Source organism: Aricia agestis, chromosome 12 (genome assembly GCF_905147365.1).
Source record: "Aricia agestis chromosome 12, ilAriAges1.1, whole genome shotgun sequence".
NCBI lineage: Eukaryota > Metazoa > Arthropoda > Insecta > Lepidoptera > Lycaenidae > Aricia > Aricia agestis.
This window is the reverse complement of record NC_056417.1, coordinates 288,101-308,776: the sequence shown is the minus strand read 5'-3', so window position 1 is coordinate 308,776 and position 20,676 is coordinate 288,101. Positions and strand designations below refer to the sequence as shown.

The window sequence follows — 20,676 nt, the reverse complement described above, 5'->3', positions numbered from 1 at the left end:
ACAAATATCTTACATACATTAGTATCAAAACTATGACAAAATTTGTTCAAAACGGCTGCTACAGTATGGATATAACTTTGTTTGTATACATTGTACGAGCGTTGCGAAAAGGTTCGATCACAAACATCCTAACACGAGCGGACGAAACGAATTTCTAAAATGTAACACCCTGTATACGAGAGATCGGTGACCCGAGATGGCCGGGTGAGGATGTTTGTGTATCGGTAGGCGGAAGCGGCAAGCGGACGAGTGGGTTACAGTACCCGGAGCCTTACCTACACTTAACCTAGAGTACACTAGCCTAGCGGGCCAAAAGTAGCCCATAGCACAGCGCTTACAGAACTCTCAAACTATGTATCAGTAATATAAAGTTATACTTTAACATTTTTCTTTAACTTTTTTATGTCAACGTATAATAGAGGTTCATTGGTTGCATAATAATAAACGTAATATTACTGATATGTCAAGAGTGAGTCAGAACTGTAGGCGCAGCGAAAGAAGTGCAGAAATTTTGCACGTGCATATTCTGACAGTCAGACAAAATCAGTAGACAACGATTGGAAGACTAGAAACAGAAACTCTCTACTGCAAAATTGGTCGACTCGACAGCGATTTAATTACTCGTCTTAAAAGTTACAATACATCGATACAAATACAAACATCAAAATCGAATAAACTTCGTACGTCACACGCACACTGTAAACGTTCAAAAATGCTACAAGCTACGATATGCCTACAATTTGATTCGATACAAAATTCCATTGACTATCGAGTAAATTTTACTCGGTTCTAAATTAATTAGGACGCCATGGTGGCGCCATCGCGCCATATTATTTAAACATCAGTTTTCAATTACATATTGCCGGTAGTTTATAACGAGATACAATGGAGTGTCACTGAGTGAGAGTTGAACTTGGTGGCGCCACCGGGGATATTCTAGTTTAAGTGAAATACATCAGACGGAAAGTAGCGATCGATCTTTATTTCACCAATCATTCGATGCGCTTCCGCAGATTCTCCGTCTGACGTATTTACAGTACAAGGGACACCGCTGGGACTGCGTCGGCAACGGGCGGCAGCCGGAGCGCCGGCGTCTAGTCCGCCTCGTGTATGCCGGACTCGTTGTCCTCATCCTTGGCGTCGAGGCGCGTCTTGAGGTCGTCGAGCAGCGCGGCGGCGGCGGGCGGCGCCAGCAGCGTGCACACGCCCCCCGGCCCGCCCCCCGCGCCGCCCAGTACCACGCACGTGCCCGCCGCCCGCCCGCCGCCGCCCTCGCCCTCCTCCGCGGCGCGGTTGCGGCCGCGCCACTCGGCGATCTTGCCCTCGATGTCCAGCGTGCTGCGCTTGGAGCCGCTGCGGCCGACGCGACACTTGAGAGGGGCCCCGGGGACTCGGCTCCCCGGGGCCCCGGCCTCCGGGCGGGGACGAAAAGAACAGAACCGAACCAAAAAAAAAAGAATTTAAGTCTGTTGTGGGGGTCGCATGCGGGCGGTCGGTCACCTTGCGAGCACATTCCGGTCCGTTAGATACCAAGCCAAACACCAGCTGCGAGGCTTCGCGCGCGCGTCGCGCCATGCGAGACCGCACGGGGCTCCCGGCGTCTACGCCACTACATCTACTCGCCGGAGCCGCGTGCGCCGGGGGGAGGGCATGCGGGGCGGGGGGACCGGAGGGGGGAGGGGGAGTACACTTACTTGGCGAGGGGTACGTTATCGCGGTCCGCGTACGCGTCATACAAATACTCGCTGCAACAGAACAAACGGTCAGTGAGCCGAGCGCCGCCGCGCCGCCCCGCGCCGCGCCAGAGTCCGCCCCGTCGACACAGTGAGATTATTCATTTTATTGTTTAGGAAGTAACACCAGTTCCAGTTTAAAATCACGACAAGGGGAAGGGTGTCAAGAGGTGAGACACGCCCGAGGCGGCGGGCGGGCTGGCGCGGACGGCGGCGGCTGCACACAGTATAGTAGCTAACATCGACATCGATTACTCGATATTTACTTGTAACTCAATTTCGTGTACACGAGTGATAACACTTCTAGCATTACTCAGTCTCTATATCGAGTATCTAGGGGGGGAGGGTCTAGTCGACGGATGACACGATGACGGAATGTCGGTTACGATGTCGCTACATGTCGAGTCTAGCTGGCGGGAGTGCGCGATGCGGGATGTCGGATGAACAACGGAAACACCAAATGAAGATCGCCTCGACTGCGCTACTACTGGGAACTACAGTTGTGTGGCCACGACACGGTCAGTCGGGTGGCCGGGAGTAGTTAACGCCAAACGATCGTTATCGTCTCTATAATATTAATTTCCGTTCCCTCTCTACATTATAATAAAATTGTTCGTTCTGAATATATTTTTAGTCATAGTTTAAACTGAAGACGCAGTAGAAACTGAAATGAAAATATAAAAGTAGAAAAATCTAATTAGACGCGTTCCGTGCTACGAATAAACGTAGAACGATTTACTAACATAATCGTCTTACTAGTGTAAAGAGTAGAGACGTTAACGATGTCCAGGCGGCTGCGTACAGTGACACTACTGGGTACTCACACACGACTCAGCGAAACTTACAAAAATGAAAAAACATTCTAATTATTTAGTAGAAAAGCATTCCTCAAAACTACAAATGAAAATTCAAAATTCAACAGTCGAGTACTTTCATCTCTATAAAAACTAATTTACATCTAATGCATTTTTTAGTTTTCGCAAACTACGCAACATTCCGGTGAGCCAATGTGAGTTAGAGTGAGGGGGATCGTGCAAGCCGCTAGGGGGTCGAAGAGCACACGTCACGAGCCAACTCGAGCGGACCGCCGCGCCGCACGCACGCAAGCATGCACCCACGTGCGCACGCACTCACACCCGCGCACGCACACGCAGCCTACTCGAAACTATTTGTCCAAAATTTAAATTCGCCATTTTCGGGACATATGAACGCGGTCAACTGTTTATCGGAATTAAACTGCGGTGTATATCGGTCGGCGTGCGGCGCGGCGGCGCAGTACCGGTGCGCGCGGAGGGGCGGGGCGGTGCGGGCGGAGGGGCGAGCGGGGCGGACATTACCGGGCGCCGCGCCGGGCCAGCGCCACCGGCCGCGACCCGCCACCGGCTCATACTCGCTGCACAGACACCACACGTCACCACCCGCGAGGAGTCCGGGCATTTAGACTACGGCCGGAGCGCCCGGCTCGAGCGTTCCGCGCCGAAGTGATGGGGGATGGCGGTGAGTGATAACCAAACAAACTCAATTCGAAAACTGAAAATCTCCGTCTCGACTACGTGTGCTCCTGCGTGCGGGCGGCGCGGCGACGTCGGCTCCTCGACTCGGACGTGCGCGGGCGGGATGGGGTGCACAACAAACCCAAATTACGAACGAACCAAATCGAAATCAAGGGAACGTTAAATCGAGTAAATCATAAAACGAAATTATAAGAAATCAAAAATAAATGTTAATGCAGTCGGTTTGCCGCCCGGCTGGGGGAGGTCAGATCGCTCCGACTACGATAAAATAAAACGAAATCGAACGATGGCAGATGAATGAACTTACACTAGGGCGCCCGCTGCACAGCCGGTCACCGGTGCAGGGATTTCACTAACACTAAACTGCACTAGTGACCATAGTCGCGACAGTTGCAATAAAACAACAGTCTTAACTTTTATAGTACATGACCGATATTAAAAAACAAGTCCCGTCCTAGTTGGGAGTGTCTATGCAGCGGGCGCGGCTATTGCTACTGCGATGCGGCGCCTGTGTAACACTCGCTCGGCACATAATAATCATTCATATTATATTATGTGATAGTCAACAAAATTACGTCTAAAAATTGTATCTTATTACTTGAATTTTATTTCTCCTAATATCTGTCTTCACAAAATTCATCACTATACCATGACCAATGTTTGATGAAAATAGCGCGATAATCGAGTGAGTTTTACACATAACGCAGTCTTATTTTGATCTTGTGTTTATAGTTGTTTGTTTGTTTAAATTTTGTATTTGGTAAAACAGAATATTTTCAGTTATATTACCTTAAAAGGTAAGTATTTGAATGCTCGCAAAGGAGCGTCTCTGCGGGCATATCGAGGTCGTTGATTTTGTTAGCAGCCTTAAAGCACACGAACAGGCATCGTAATAATATGGAGCTGTGCGTTCGTCGTTCTTATACGAGTGTGTACGTCGCGGTAGTGTGTGTTCTCAGTTGTGAAACATGTTCATATCAAAAATAATATGTAAATAGCAACCAAACGTCATATTATTATTACCAGATCGTTTATTTGTTATATTGTAGTAGTACTGACTGACTACACTACGTGTGGCTGCCATTATATCATATTATTTCTGAATAGACGAGTATTCACGTGTAAAGTCTGATTTCATACCTCAATTTGTAATATGACATCATCAACATTTTTGTGGGATAGTAGAACAAGAAATAATCGATTGTCATTTTACAAACTGCAATTAAATTCATTTTGATCTAAATGTAAACACAATATGTTCTTAAATTGCATCATTGTTATTGGTTGGTTCTGACCACATAAGACACTTTGTTAACGTTTAGATGAGAATGAATTTAAACTGAGTATGTGTGTGTGTGTGCGACATTGGAGTAGAGATGAGGAGGGGTGTACGTACGCCTCGACGAGCGGGCCGGGGTAGGGGTCGGCGTGACGGTAAAGGCGCGCGAGTCGCGGCGCCAGCACCATCAGCGGCACCCACAGCACCACGCACCACGCCACAGACATCCAGAAACCATTCTGGAATGTTCCACGTCATACCATCACTGAATATTATAAACAGGGCAGCATCTATATGAGAACCATGTGGTACTGTTGTATATACCTATAACTATAGAACTCCATTTAATGAAGCAAGTTTTCATCGAATCTACTTCGGAATATTTCTATATGTCATTTTATTTTTATAGCCACCCTAAAAAAAATTTTAAAAAACTGACAATGGGCAGCAGCGTGGCCTTGCAGGCGTGGTCGCGCGTGGTGTTGAAGGCGTGCGAGAGCGGGCCGCAGCGCGCGACGTCGTGCTCGGCGGCGTGCGCGACGCGCGCCAGGTACGCCTGCAGCCGCGCGCCCACCGCCTCCGCGAACTCGCGCGTCAGCTGAAACGTAGACGCATATAACTACATTGTATTAACTCACAAAATTTATCTGGGGCACGGTCGTGCAAGACGGGCCAAGCGAAGCGCAAGGGTTTTCTCGCGCAAGAGGTCTAAGCTATTTCGTCGTTTTTTTTAACCCTCATAGAGTTAGTTTTCGATGTGCCAGATAGTTCATATCTTAGTTGAAAATTCAGTCAATTGAATAGCTCTAATAAGGTAAGGTTTTATTGATAGCTAAACTACACCGTCACTGACTCACTGATTATGTCTCTCGAGGGAATGGTCTCTCGAGTGACAGACGCTTAACAGTCCTGTAGCTTTTAATGGGCGTCTTCGCTAAGGCTTTGCACAAGTTTTAATTCATGTGTCTTTTTTCCACAATCGTTATTGAACGTTACGCGTATTAGGGTCAATTCGGACCGCAACGTGACGCGTAGATGCATTTCTAAATTTGTATGGATTTGACAGATTTGCAAGACGTCTCACGCAATTGATATCTGTCAATTCAGTACAAATTTAGAGATGCATCTCCGCCTTAGGTGTACGTATTGCGGTGGGTATTAGCTCACGTTCTGCACGAGGTCTGGTCCCTGCGTGTTGAGGAACAGCTCGACCTCGCTGGCGTCGCGCAGCCGGTACTGGATCGCCTCCTTCAGCGACGACTGGTTGAATCGCAGCACGTCACGCAGCTCCGTCGCGATCGTCTGTCATCACAACACAATATAATAGGCTACTTGACCTAATTTTTTTCTTCATGCTAATCGCTTCTTAATCATTCATTTTCACAAAAAAAAAATATTTTAATATTTTACACAGTAGAAACCCATATAAATGTTGATTGAAAAATATGCCTTATAAATGGCGCCGAAAACACTGTCCGCCATAGTGTGACGTCATACGTTTTGTATTTTAGACTCTCTTTATTGAAATTTTTTTATGTGCTAAATGTACGAGTCTAAAAGTGCCCAAAAATTATAAAAGAATTAAATAAGAAATTAGAAATAATTTGTAATGTTGAAAACTTTTAGAGAAAAGTTTTGGCCATTTCATTTCCCGTCTACAATAAATGGAGATAATATATAAAACTAATGTTTCATTGGAATTAATCAAGAAAATATATTTTACAAATCTTTCTAGGCTTATTCTTATTATTAAATAAATTTTATGTACAAATAAACTTGCATATAACGAGCGCGATAAATAAAAGATATTAAATGACGAGTGTGATGACGTCACATCCAAATCGGAAGTACCGCAAAAGCGTTTTCGTCAGTACAAATCCTATTTTCATAAAAGCATATTTTCAAATCGACTTTATTTATCAATCATAAGCTTTTATTTGATGATAAGGTTAAAATACGATTTCCAAGGCCAAGTTCTACTAGAAATATGCATTTTTTCAATGAAATTGAATATAGGTCAAGTAGCCTATTGCTGTATAATAATTATTAAAAAAAATCGACCAAGTGCGAGTCGGACTCGCGCACGAAGGGTACTGTTATAGAGCAAACATAGACTAAAAATTGTGTTTTTGCATGGGAGCCTCCCTTATTTTTTATTTTATTTTAATATTATTCTTAAATATTAAAGTAGACATATATAAGGCCTTTATGAAAATATCAAGTGCCTACCTGTTGCCATTATTGATATCGAGCAAAACGGCCAAAAAAATCACTTTTCTTGTATGGAAGCCCCTTTAAATATTATTTTAATTTTGTTTTTAGTATTTGTTGTTATAGCGGCAACAGATATACATAATCTGTGAAAATTTTAGAACTCTAGCTATAGCGGTTCTTGAGATACAGCCTGGAGACAGACAGACGGACAGACAGACATAGAAGTCTTATGAATAGGGTCCCGTTTTCACCCTTTGGGTATGAACCCTAAAAACATTTATTCTTTTCGTAAATTGGTAAGTAACGTCAAAATCAAACAGATTCCTGATTTTTTTTTCTACCTTTAAAGCGTTGCCTCTTTGTAGACAGTTGTAGGAGAGGTTTAAGAAAACAGTTTCAGGAATATGAGAACTAGGTTTTTAGTACTCACGTCGAGGTCGGCGACCTGCCGCAGCATGGGCTGGACGACATCGGCGTGCAAGCGCTGCAGGTCGTCGGCGGCGGCGCGCAGCTCCCGCGCCACGTCCGCGAAGCCCGGCCGGCCGGCGAGCGCGCCCGCCGTGCTGCGCAGCTGCCCCGCCAGACCGTCCAGCGACAGCGACGTCATGTTCGTCTCCAGCTGCGAGGCCACAGGTAATATGTTACAGTTATTTAGCTCGAGTTGTCGTCCCGCCCCCTCGAGCGCTGGTGGGGTCGGCCACTCACCGCGTGTAGGATGCGGTCGAAGTCGAACTCGGAGAGGCCGGTGTCACCGAGGCGGATGAGCTTGTCGCGCGCGGCGGGCGGCAGGATGCGCAGTGGGCGGCCGCGCGGTGGGTAGTCGGTGCGCAGCGCCGCCACCTGCTCGGCCAGCGCGGCGCGCGCGCGCTCCTGCAGCTCGTCCAGGTCGAAGCGGCGGCGCAGGTGCAGCGCGCGGTACAGCGTGCGGTTCGCGTGGCACTCCACCAGCACCGACGTCAGGTTGAAGTCGGGCTCCACGCTCTCGCCGTACATGGCGCGCTCGAGCTGCACGAACCGCTCCACGTCGGCCCACACGCGGTTGCCGCGCGGCTCCGCCAGCGGGTCGCACACGAGCCGCTGCGAGGCCACGCCCACCGCGAAGTACGCCAGCAGCGCGAGCGCCACGCCCGCCGCCACTGCGAACGTGAGCGCGACGCCGCAGAGCAGGCAGGTGGCGCCGGTGCCCTTGTTGCAGCAGTCGGCGGCGCCGTACGCGTCGGGCCGCTTGCCGCAAACGCCGCACAGCAGGCCGAGCGCCAGCAGCGCGACCACGGCCAGCAGCGCGGCGGCGGCGGCGCGCGTCGCCCAGCGCCGGTACCCCCCGTACCGCCCCAGCCAGCCGCGCAGCTCGTCGGTGCCGCGCTCGTAGTCCGCCAGCTTCGCGCTCTGGTTGCCCGCCGCCCACGCGATCTGGTCGGCGACGTCGCGCAGGCGGTCACCGGTGTCGGCGATGGCGGTGTGGACGCGCGGGATGTGCTGGTCGACGGTGCGCTTGATGCCGTCGAACACGCTGAGTCCGCCGCGCACGTCCTCGCGCATCGTGCCCTCCACCAGCACCGAAACGTTGTGCAGCAGCGCCGACACGTCCGGGATCTACACACCACATACAATTTATTGACTTGTCAATTTTTTATCAGCCCTTACACTTTCTTCAAATAAATAAAAAATTATTGTGTAAAAATTTACTGATTTTAAGATCGCTTTCTGCCTTCACTCGACTATCTACATTCTACATCACGATTCATGCTTAAAACATACTCACAGTTGGAAAGTACTTGTCCAGATCCTTGGGTAGCGTTAAAAACATTCGTGTATTAGATTTTAGTACAGCAAATTCGTTATAACTAAATTAGCTAGCTAAATTCGTTCTACTGACCATCTTGAGAGTGCAGCAAGACATAATATTCAACAATTACACTTAAGGCGTAAATATTTAGATAGTGTGTTTCTTTTCAAAATTCTGCATAGTTCCATTAATTCCTCTAATCTCTTAAGCAAAATTTATTTAAAAGTTCCGCGACCATCTTCACGTAGTATGGACACGTTTTATGTCCCGCCTCCCGCCCTATCATACAAACTACGCGAGAAATACCTTCTTCAGGCGATCATGTTCCTGCTACAATAATGATCTGAATTCTGTCGATTTTTTTTTTAATTTAAGACAATACAAAAGAGAATTAAATGAGGTAATATTTTGTTCATAAAATACTTATTAATAAATTTATTTATGTAATATCATTGCATTTCTGTGTAGGTAATATGATACTTTATAATATGTAAAGTAGTATTATACATTGACGCCTCACACATTTTGGAATGCATCTATTTTAAAGTACCTAGACCTGGTTCTCGTTCACAAAATATATTTTCCGTTCCTTTATATAAATCAGTTTATACTAGTAACTGTTTTCTAAAACGTAGCGTTAAGACTTACAATGAAGAATTTAAAGACCTTGATATATTCAAAATTAGCCTGCCTATTTATAAGTCAAAATTACAAAACCTGTTAAAAAATAAGTAATTGTGTATAAATTATAAAAGCATGTATTTCTGTAAAATTAAATTAGTAAAATTTTATGGAACTATTAGTTTTTAAGTAAAAATTGTATTATATTAAGCTAATTAAAAAAAACTGTTTGTTTCCTAAATAAAGTAAAATAAAAATAAATAAAAAATAAAATAAATTATATAAAAAAATTGTATTAGTTGCATTTTTTTAATGTTAATATTTTGTATTGATGTTATTATGGTACTTTAGGTCTAGTTGTAGTTAAAACGTTTATAAATATTTGTTAAAGACTGTTTGTTACCTAAATAAATAAGTAAAAAAAAGTTTTTTTTTTACATAAAGGAGAGGTAGCAGTGAACGTGAATGTTTGAAACGCAATTCATTGTAATTTAAATGTTGACGAACGAGAGAGTATAAGTGTCGCACCTTGTTGTACTGTATGTCGGTGTCAAGCTGGCCGATCTTGTACTTGTCCTGCAGCTGCACGCACTGCGGCTCGCGGCAGTCAGCCAGCGTGCGCAGCAGCTGCGACTTGACGCGGCGCAGGCCGGCGTTGAGGCGCTCGGCGCGCGCGCGCAGCACCACCGTATGGTTGTGCACGGTGCGCAGGTCACCCGGCACGCGCGCCAGCTGCTCCACCATGCGGCTGAGGTGGCGCACCGACGTCGCCGACGTCCACTCGTCCAGCTGGCGCAGCACCGTGCGCCCGCCGCTGTCCAGCAGCGCCGCCAGCGCCGCCCGCAGCTCGCCGTAGTTGTCCACGAGCAGGTGGCGCGCGTGCGCCGCGCTCGCGTTGAGGAAGGTGCGCGCGTCGCGCAGCCCCGCCGCGGCCGCGTCCGGCGCCGTCGCGGCGCTCGCCTCCAGCTGCGCGTCCGTCACGAAGGCGCACACGACGCCGAACAGCAGCAGCGTCAGCAGGCCGATGAGCAGGATGGCGAGCACGGCCTTGAGGCAGCCGTCGTACTTACGGTCGAAGGGGCGGCGGCGGCGCGAGCTGCGACACCACTGGCAGCAGCACCACAGCAAGCCGGCCAGCGGCATGAGCGCGGCCAGCAGCAGCGCGGCGGCGACCACGGCGGCCGGGCCCGCGTAGTGCGCCAGCAGCGCGCGCCACTGATCGCGGGAGAACTCCACGTGCCCGTCCGACACCGACACCACACCTGCGAACGACCGACGAATCATTAGGAATCATTTTTTTAAGTATTTAATATGGGGAGTTTCTATTCTAAGTGAAATTTGATGAGTGGTATCTCTTGTAATTTGGATTTTGGAATTTCAAACGACTAGCAGGACCGCGTCATCGTTGAAGAACTAAAAACTAATCTCGTATTTTGTAATCACGATCACGAGTCACTCGCATGTTCAGTTATCCGCTCGTCGTGTACAACTTAGGCAACAATTTTATCATCTTCAATTGGCTCTCATTAGGTCCACTCCAATAAAACCGGGCCGGTCTAGCGATAATAGTCTCTCCGCCGAGGGCGGGAGAGCCGCGAGTGCGGCGGCGGCGGCGGCGGCGGAGGCCATGTAGGACAGTGTGGCAGGCAGTTGCGGCAATAAAATTGATTGTCTCGAGCGGATGGCGTTTATCGCGGCGAGTATTAATAATGTGCAAGTTGTGATAACGCCGCGCTCGGTGAGAGGCAGCGACCGATCTAACCTACTTACAAATTCCCAAAAACTCTCATCATAGCTGCAGACTTACATAACTGAATAATAAAATATATCGATAATAATAATCGACGGGATAAGCCAACAACTGACGCGGACGTGGTCATGTGAAATTCCTGTGAAGTCCACCGACTGGTCACTGGTGGATCAGCACTCGTGTACCCCCGCAGTTACCGCAGTACCGCGGTGGCGTGCGCGGCTGCGGACCTTGGCCGTCGCGCTCAGTCGGCTCGCTCTTTGTTTACACTTGTTAGCATTGTTTCGACGCACCACATGTAGCATGACGCCGATACGCACGATAAGTGAACCTCCACGCACACGCACTTGAAATACACACTAGATCTTGGAGACAATTTAGTCGCTCGTGCGCGCTAACCCTAACTGTTAACGCGAGGAGCTGTTCATCACCATTTGGGAAATATCGTTGGTGGCATGGGGAATAATTAGTATATTCATATCGCGGGCACGCTGGCCGCAACTGTAATTGGGGCGGCCATTTCGTGTGATTGGCGCCCAGCACGAATTCGGGGCAAGGTGAGCTGCCACGTCGGATCTACTCCAGATTTTAGCGGAAACGCTCATTAGCCGCCTTGTTGGTAACAATCGCAATATAGCTATTGTAGGGCATTAGCTTAATTAGTTGATTGTCACAAGCTTAATTAAGATATAGTAACACAATAAGACCCTATTTATGAAATACATCCTAATGACACTTTTAACTTTTGAGAAAAATATGAATGAGGTTTCTTTTGCATCACAAGGGTCAAGGAGTCACCGGAGGATCAAACCCCCTCAAGAGGCTCGACCTGGGACCTCATTTATATTTTCAGGAGTCTTGGAATTGGGAACATCTTCGAGTACGAAGTCGACTCGAGTGCCCTCGTCCCAAAAGACTGAACAAAGCGACTTCGAAACCTCTCGTACGAGGAGGCGGCCGAAATTGAAAAGTTTCTTTTTTTGCGTAAACAAGTACACTCGACCTTAATATATAGATGTACTAGATGTCCCGCGCGGCTTCGCCCGCGTAAATTAGGAATTTTACAGAAACCGTACATTTTCCCATAAAAAAATATTTTCCCCGTTTTTCCCGCATTTTCCTGAGTTTCTTCGGTCGTATTAGTCTTAGCGTGATAATATATTATATAATATATAGCCTATAGTCTTACTCGATAAATGATCAATCTAACACTGAGATAAGTTTTTAAATCGGACCTGTAGTTCCTGAGATTGACGCGTTCAAGCAAACATACTCTTCAATGTTGTTATATTAGTAAGTACCTGATGGACTTGTGTTACAGGTACCAGACAACGGAAATATATTTAATACTTTTATACTATACATATATTTAAGATTTTTATTATATGATACACATATTTAATACACATCCATGACCCAGGAACTTTGAAAACTTTTTGTTCCGTCGGCGGGATTTGAACCCGCAACCTCCGGCTTGAGCTACCAACGCGCTCACCACTGAGCCACAGAGGTCGTCAAACTATTTTTAGACATAAAATAAAGATTTTTTTTAATTATCGCTTGACAAACTCGAGTCTCGATCTAAAAGACTATGAAATGGTATAATATGGTAGTGATGATGATGATGATGATGATGATGATGATGATGATGAATGTAATTTGCATAGTAGCATATGGTTCCTGTTCTTAAAACAACGCCGAAACTCCCAAACTTGTATCTATAAAGAATCAAGAGTTCTCTCAGCACCTTCCGAACCACGGTATACCAGGTATATCTCGGTGCAAAATCTTACTTGTTGGTAGCATATGCTTAGAATACTTCTCACGTAACCGAAGTCACCACACGTTTCCCTATAAGTTTTGAGGAGTTCCCTCGATTACTTATGGATCCTTCATCAGATCACCACTTTTGTGAATATAAAAATCGGGTAACATACGGCGGAGTAATCGTTGAATATAAGAAAACGAACATAACACCTCCCCCATTTTGAAAGTCGGTTAAAATTGTAGCCTATGTGTTATTCTGATGTATAAGCCATATTATTGTAAAGTTTCATTAAAATCCGTTCAATAGTTTTTGCGTGAAAGAGTAACAAACATCCATACATCCAAACAAACTTTCGCCTTTATAATATTAGTAGGATGTAGCCTATAATATATTATCACGCTAAGACCAATAGAAGCGGAGCACCAATGAAGAATGTTTCAAAATCGGGTGATTTTTCCTATTGTGCTGCGTAAACGATAAAAGTTTCGCAAAAATTGGCAGAATTTTCTTTATTTACCCATGAATTGGTTACTCTCTCGGGTCTGTGGCTGTTTGGTTGTTCGTTTTGTTCGGTGTTGCTATGTGTCTGTGCGGATGATTTTCTTGCTCTCTGTATTCGATGCCTATCCCTATTCTGGCTGAGGCGAGCCTCACGCTCTACAGATGATTCTCTTTCTCTCTGTATCCGAATTCTATCATTTTTCCGACTGAGGCGAGCCTCACGCTCTACAGACGATTCTCTTTCTCTCTGTATCCGAATTCTATCATTTTTCCGACTGAGGCGAGCCTCACGCTCTACAGACGATTCTCTTTCTCTCTGTATCCGATTTCTATCACTATTCTGGCTGAGGCGAGTCTCACGTTCCGTTGACGATTCTTCATCTCTTGCTGAACGTGCTCTTTTGGCATTCACTGTACTACGACCTAAGCAACAAATAACCCAATCGCAAAGCAAAAACAAAAGTCCGTTTTTCTAACGCAAGTCAAATATATTTTTATCGACAATTCAGAAACCAAAGAACCAGAAACAATGAATATCTGAAAGAAAGCGCTGTGGTTGCTCCTCTGCGTTACCGTCTGCACAACCACACAATGACGAAATACACTATCTACTACAATAACATAAGCCCGAAGCTTATGAGAGCCCCCGGCCGGTTCTGCCGTAACCGCTATGTCCCTCGGCCGCCGCCGCGCGACATATTTTTTGATTCCGCGTAAGTTTATACGTTTGAAAACTTCTAAAGTATTGATCGAAATTGTATAGTGTAAAAGACAATTATAATCTACATTTAATGTCTTAGCTTCCAAACATGTTTATTTGGATAAGGGTTAATGTTGTAAATTGTTAAAATCGCTTCGTAAATAAGCCATTATTTTTCGTAAAAAGTAAAGAACAAAAATGGCTATTGTGAGTTATCCCTAAGAAATAGACATATACCATCGCGGACTTTTTTGTTTACCTAATTAAGGTGTACAATACTGTAGTACATTATTTTGATCTATCTCGTAGGGTTTAGCCAGCGTTTGCAATATAAACGCAAAAAAATGAATTTATTTACGACATAACATTAGAAACCTCTAAAATTATCAGTGTTTCTCTACCATATTATGCATATGTTATACATATAAACCTTCCTCTTGAAACACTCAATCTATTAAAAAAAACCGCATCAAAATCCGTTGAGTAGTTTTAAAGATCTAAGCATACATACACACATACAGACAGCGGAAAGCGACTTTGTTTTATACTATTTAGAGATATTTTACCTACTACAAAGCACCATTTACAAACATAAAATGAGTATTGTGTGCAAATGACGCTAGGGAATTGTTAACCAAATACAACTGCAATTTAATAAGCAATTCATTGCTGGACTAAATCAATATGAATTTCAATTAAAGTTTAGTCACAAGAGGCTCGTTTATTAATAGCGGATGTGGTATTAATTAACTGTCATTGATTAATTAACATTAACATTAACGCCTCCGTGGTCTAGTGGTATAGAGCGCGGCTCTTGACTCGGGAGGTCGTGGGTTTGATTCCCGCGTTGGAAACAAATTATTTCCAAGTTTGGTTAGGACAATGCAGGCTGATCACCTGATTGTCTGACAAGTAAGATGATCCATGCGTCGGATGGGCATGTAAAAAGTCGGTCCTGCGCCTGATCTTTCGCCGGTCGTGTCGGTCTACCGTCCCACTGGGTTATGAGAGTAAAGGAATAGAGAGTGCTCTTGTGTACTGCGCACACACTTGGGCACTATAAAATTACTCCTGCGTAGCTGGCCTGGTTTCAATGAAACCGGCCACCGTCACCGAAACCGGTGTGGGAGCTATTATTATTATTATTATAACATTAAGGGGGCGACTAACCTTAAATTGTCGATTTTATAATTCACTTTTATACTTGAAAATAAGCCCCGAATTGTTTCATTTTCTAAAATTAGATCCTACATTATATTTCCGAGAATTCGATCTGAGCAAAAAACACGATATCTTAAAATTTTCTCGATAGAAAAAAATCTCAAAGATGCATCTAATTTTCACGAATTTTTCATTTATTGCCATAACCGTGCATTGAACTAAGTTAATATTTTAACACATTGTATACAAAATACAATTCTATCATCGAGAGATCGACCTAGCGGATTTTTAAAATTCATACTAATATTATAAATGCGAAAGTATCTCTGTCTGTCTGTCTGTCTGTCTGTCTGTCTGTCTGTCTTGCTTTCACGCCAAAATTATTCTAGAGTCTGAGAAAGGACATAGGCTACATTTTGATGTGGGAAAATATCTTATTTCCATGAAAATATCGATGAAAATGAATTCGCATTGCGCGTGGCCAGCGCTCATCCCGGGGGTCCTGGGTTCGAGTCCCGCAGGCGGAACAAAAAGTTTTCAATGTTCCTGGGTCTTGGATGTGTATTAAAATAAAATTTCAAAAATCTTAAACATATTTTATGTATAATATTATAAAAAATCCAGAAATATATCGATGGAATGAACATTTTAGTTCTAATACGATTCAACAGATGGCGTTTTATTTTTTACTTTATTCCGCCATTTGTAACATAGAACTAATCATACTTATTAGTTAGTATGTTTTTGTTTATAGTTTTTAATACGTTAGAATATTATGTTTAATAATATTATCACTTGGTATAATAATAATCAATCTATCTTATCTTATGTAGAACTCCTACTGCATTTCTAATCCATACTATCCATACTAATATTATAAATGCGAAAGTATCTCTGTCTGTCTGTCTGTCTGTCTGTCTGTCTTGCTTTCACGCCAAAACTACTGAACCGATTGCAATGAAATTTTGTATACAGTTATTCTAGAGTCTGAGAAAGGACATAGGCTATATTTTGATGTGGGAAAATATCTTATTTCCATGAAAATATCGATGAAAATGAATTCGCATTGCGCGTGGCCAGCGCTCATCCCGGGGGTCCTGGGTTCGAGTCCCGCAGATGGAACAAAAAGTTTTCAATGTTCCTGGGTCTTGGATGTGTATTAAAATAAAATTTCAAAAATCTTAAACATATTTTATGTATAATATTATAAAAAATCCAGAAATATATCGATGGAATGAACATTTTAGTTCTAATACGGTTCAATAGATGGCGTTTTATTTTTTACTTTATTGTAACATAGAACTAATCATACTTATTAGTTAGTATGTTTTTGTTTATAGTTTTTAATACGTTAGAATATTATGTTTAATAATATTATCACTTGGTATAATAATAATCAATCTATCTTATCTTATGTAGAACTCCTACTGCATTTCTAATCCATACTATCCATACTAATATTATAAATGCGAAAGTATCTCTGTCTGTCTGTCTGTCTGTCTGTCTGTCTTGCTTTCACGCCAAAACTACTGAACCGATTGCAATGAAATTTTGTATACAGTTATTCTAGAGTCTGAGAAAGGACATAGGCTACATTTTGATGTGGGAAAATATCTTATTTCCATGAAAATATCGATGAAAATGAATTCGCATTGCGCGTGGCCAGCGCTCATCCCGGGTTCGAGTCCCGCAGGCGGAACAAAAAGTTTTCAATGTTCTAATCTAGAACTAATCATACTTATTAGTTAGTATGTTTTTGTTTATAGTTTTTAATACGTTAGAATATTATGTTTAATAATATTATCACTTGGTATAATAATAATCAATCTATCTTATCTTATAGAACTCCTACTGCATTTCTAATATATGTGACAAGTTGACAACAGAAGGCGCTCTAAAATAAAGGAGTTCGAGTGTACCGTGTTGGCCTATATTCCATCCAGAAAATATATCAATGCAATCAACATTTTAATTCTAATATATGAAAACAGATGGCGTTTTAATTTTTACTTTATTATTGTAATAGAACTAATCATACCTACTTTACTATATAATATTGTTTTTATTCATAACTAGCTGTTGCCCGCGACATCGTCTGCGTGGACTTTAGTTTATAGCGCGCGGTGTCAACAAAATTTGTGTCAAATTTAAAAACTTTTTAAAACCCTGGTAAGTGCTTCCGGTGTAGCGCGGCCCTTAATTAATCAAAATACCCAAAAACAGCTATGCAGTGTGCACATAATCTATACTAATATTATAAATGCGAAAGTATCTCTGTCTGTCTGTCTGTCTGTCTGTCTCGCTTTCACGCCAAACGCCAAAAGTATCTCTATCTGTCTGTCAGTCTCGCTTTCACGCCAAACGCCAAAACTTCCGAACCGATTGTAATGAAATTTTGTATACAGATAGTCTAAAGCCTGAGAAAGGACATAGGCTACTTTTTTACTGGAAAAAAGGGTTGTAAGGGGGCGAAAATGCGTAAATTTGTTCAAATTAAGTTAGTTCCTATTATATAGTCTGTTTTTGACATCTGTCAATTGTCAAAACACACTTCTTATTCCTGTTTCTGGCGTCCATGAGTCTTTCTGTACGTCATGTCTTATGTGAATTGTAATAAAGTTAAAATAAACAGATAACTTAAAAATAGTCTTTTAATAACAAAGGACAAATCATAACATGGTGTCAGAAGAAATATAACTACAAAAATAAGTCAAGATTATGCACAAAATGGTCGATGAAGTTCTGCCACGCCAGGCTGCGGGTGTGCAACCTCCCCAAAATGTAAGTCGAAGTCCACATCAAATACAAGTCGGGTCAGGAACACTACATCCACTAGACCTTAAAAGCTCAAATATGCCGCTAATGTGGAAAAATTGGATAACACAGTTAAAACTATATCTACGAGCAAACGGCCTCGAAGCAGAGCCGGATTCCCGCAAAGTCGCGATTCTCTTACATTTAATCGGAGACGCCTCACTAGCAATATTTTATTCATTAGACGTAGACATAGACACAGTCACATTCGAAGATCTCATCAAAAAATTCGAGTCGCACTTCACTCCCCAAGCCAATATAACCATGGAGAGACATAGACTGTTCAACCGACGTCAAGGGACAGACGAATCTCTCGATGAATACGTAACAGATCTAAGAAATATAGGCAAACTGTGCAATTTCAAGGACCAAGAGGACAGCCTAGTCAGAGATATCTTCAGCTGGAACCTTAATTCGAATAATCATTACATCAAGGAAAGGATTTTAGTCAAGAAGCCTAAAACACTAAACGAAGCAGTTGAGTTAGTAGCTAGATCCATGGAGATGACAAAGCAGCAATCCAAAACTCTAGAAGAGAGTACCTTCGTAGGCAGAGTTCAGTCAAGCACAGCGACACCTAGGACACCGAGAACAGCAAAATTCAATCCAAGACCTCGCAGCACTTCAAGACAATCGAAGCCATGGAGTTCAAGACAGTCAAAGAACCCAAATCAAGAAGTCTGCGACCGGTGTGGGCAAGTTCATCGCTTCAGATGCCCAGCTAAAGGTGTGAAATGTAAGAAATGCGGAAAGTACAATCATTTTGCCTCTGTATGCCGAAACATGCAGATACAACCCATAATATTAGATACTTACAAAGGTAAAGGAAATATTTTTTTAGGCTCTATACATATAAACAATATAGGTACAGACCCTTGGAGGGCCGATATCAAAGTCAATAATGTAAATATTAATTTTCTCCTTGACACGGGTGCAGATACTAATGTCATAACGTTAAAAACGTTCCATAAACTTAATCTGTCTCCTGATGTATTAGTAAAAAGTAGTCATACATTGTCTACCTACAGTGGAAACACTATACCTACCATTGGACAATGTACTTTACAAATTAGTCACAATAAAGGTACCCATAATGCTAAATTTCACATAGTAGATTTAGACGGACAGGACATACTAGGTAGAGAGTCTTGCAATAAGCTAAAACTAATCAAAAGAGTACACAATGTTACAATTAACACATGTGATACCATTATGTCTGATTACAGCGACCTCTTCCAAGGTCTAGGATGCCTAAAGGATTTCAGTTGTGATCTCACACTGAAACCAGATGCTATTCCGTCTATAGATGCATGCCGCAGAGTTCCATTTCAAGTTAAAAACACTCTCAAGGCAGAATTAGACGAACTAGAGAAAAACAAAATAATTTGTCGTGTCGAAGAGCCAACTGAATGGGTAAGTTCAATAGTATTAACAAATAAAAAGAATGGTAAACTACGTATCTGTATAGATCCTCGGAAATTAAATAAAGCTATAATGAGATCACATTACCAATTCCCAACTTTAGATGAAATTAAATCAGACCTTGCCGGTGCAAAATATTTTACCACTCTAGAGGCTAACAAAGGGTTCTGGATGCTTAGTTTGTCTGATGCCTCATCAAGGCTGTGTACTTTTATTACCCCCTTTGGACGGTATAGATTTACCCGCCTTCCCTTTGGTATCAATGCCGCACCAGAAATATTTCACAGAGAAATGGTAAAAAGATTTAATGACATAAATAATGTTAAAATTATGATGGATGATTTCCTTATTTATGGTAAGACTCTAGAGGAACACAATGAGACTCTATTAAAAGTCTTAGACAGAGCTCTTAGACAGAGTCTTAGCAGAGCTTAGCTTAGAAAAGTCAGTAATATGTGCCCCAGAAGTCAAATATTTGGGACATATTTTTAGTAAACAAGGTGTCCAAGTCGATCAAGCTAAAGTGAAAGCTATTTGTGACATGCCCAAACCTACTTGTGTCAATGACCTTCAAAGATTTTTCGGTATGGTCAACTACCTTAGATCTATAATGAATGGATCATTCCTAATTTTTCTAAGGAAAACAGTCTTTTGAGAACTCTTTTGTCTAAACATACAGAATGGTCATGGTCAGAACAACATGAAGCAGAATTCAATAAAATAAAAAAGCTTATTTGTTCTGCCCCAGTACTTACTTATTATGACCCAAGTAAAGAAATCACTATGTCAGTTGATGCAGCAAAAGATGCTCTTGGTGCCGTGTTGATGCATGAGAAGCAACCAATAGCCTATGCCTCAGCATCACTAACAAAATGTCAACAAAACTATTCCCAAATTGAGAAAGAACTTATGTCTATCTTGTTCGGATGTACTAAATTCCACCAGTACATATATGGTAGAACAATAACAGTAGAAACAGACCACAAGCCTCTTATTACATTGTTTAAAAAAGCGTTATATGACATTCCTGCTAGGTTACAAAGAATTATGTTACGTCTTCAGCCCTATGCACTTAATGTAATATACAAACCTGGTCGTTTTTTGTTCATAGCCGATACATTATCTAGAGCAGCACTTAAAGAAACAACTCTATTAGATCTAGAAAATGACCTAGATTTACATGTCAATTACATTATGTCAAATTTATCAGTCAGTCAAGAAAAACTTCAAGAAATTAGAAAGTACACTAATGATGACCCTACTCTTAAGTACCCCGTACACGGTAATTCAGCATGACCATTCATTTACGTGAATTACATGCTGCATGATGAACGTTCATTTTTCATCATGCAGCATGATAATTCAGGAGGATAATTCAAGAGTATAATAATGTTATTTACTAAACTAAAAAAT

The 20,676-nt window shown here is 42.9% G+C and overlaps 1 protein-coding gene across 3 annotated transcripts in view; it reads right to left on the bottom strand.

Moving 5' to 3' along the window:
• The window catches only part of LOC121732276 (prominin-like protein), a 63,703-nt gene that overhangs the window by 5,755 nt on the left and 37,272 nt on the right, over nucleotides 1–20,676 (bottom strand). The window contains exons 2-9 of one of the 3 annotated variants that reach the window (XM_042122104.1): nucleotides 9,676–10,409; nucleotides 8,503–8,526; nucleotides 7,446–8,333; nucleotides 7,171–7,359; nucleotides 5,694–5,828; nucleotides 4,966–5,124; nucleotides 4,644–4,765; nucleotides 1,695–1,745 (exon numbers count right to left, since the gene is read on the bottom strand). In XM_042122104.1, the coding sequence (XP_041978038.1) occupies nucleotides 1,695–1,745; nucleotides 4,644–4,765; nucleotides 4,966–5,124; nucleotides 5,694–5,828; nucleotides 7,171–7,359; nucleotides 7,446–8,333; nucleotides 8,503–8,526; nucleotides 9,676–10,409 (2,302 nt within the window). The remainder of the gene's footprint in view (nucleotides 1–1,694; nucleotides 1,746–4,643; nucleotides 4,766–4,965; nucleotides 5,125–5,693; nucleotides 5,829–7,170; nucleotides 7,360–7,445; nucleotides 8,334–8,502; nucleotides 8,527–9,675; nucleotides 10,410–20,676) is intronic. The other 2 variants (XM_042122106.1, XM_042122105.1) reach the window with 2 other exon arrangements.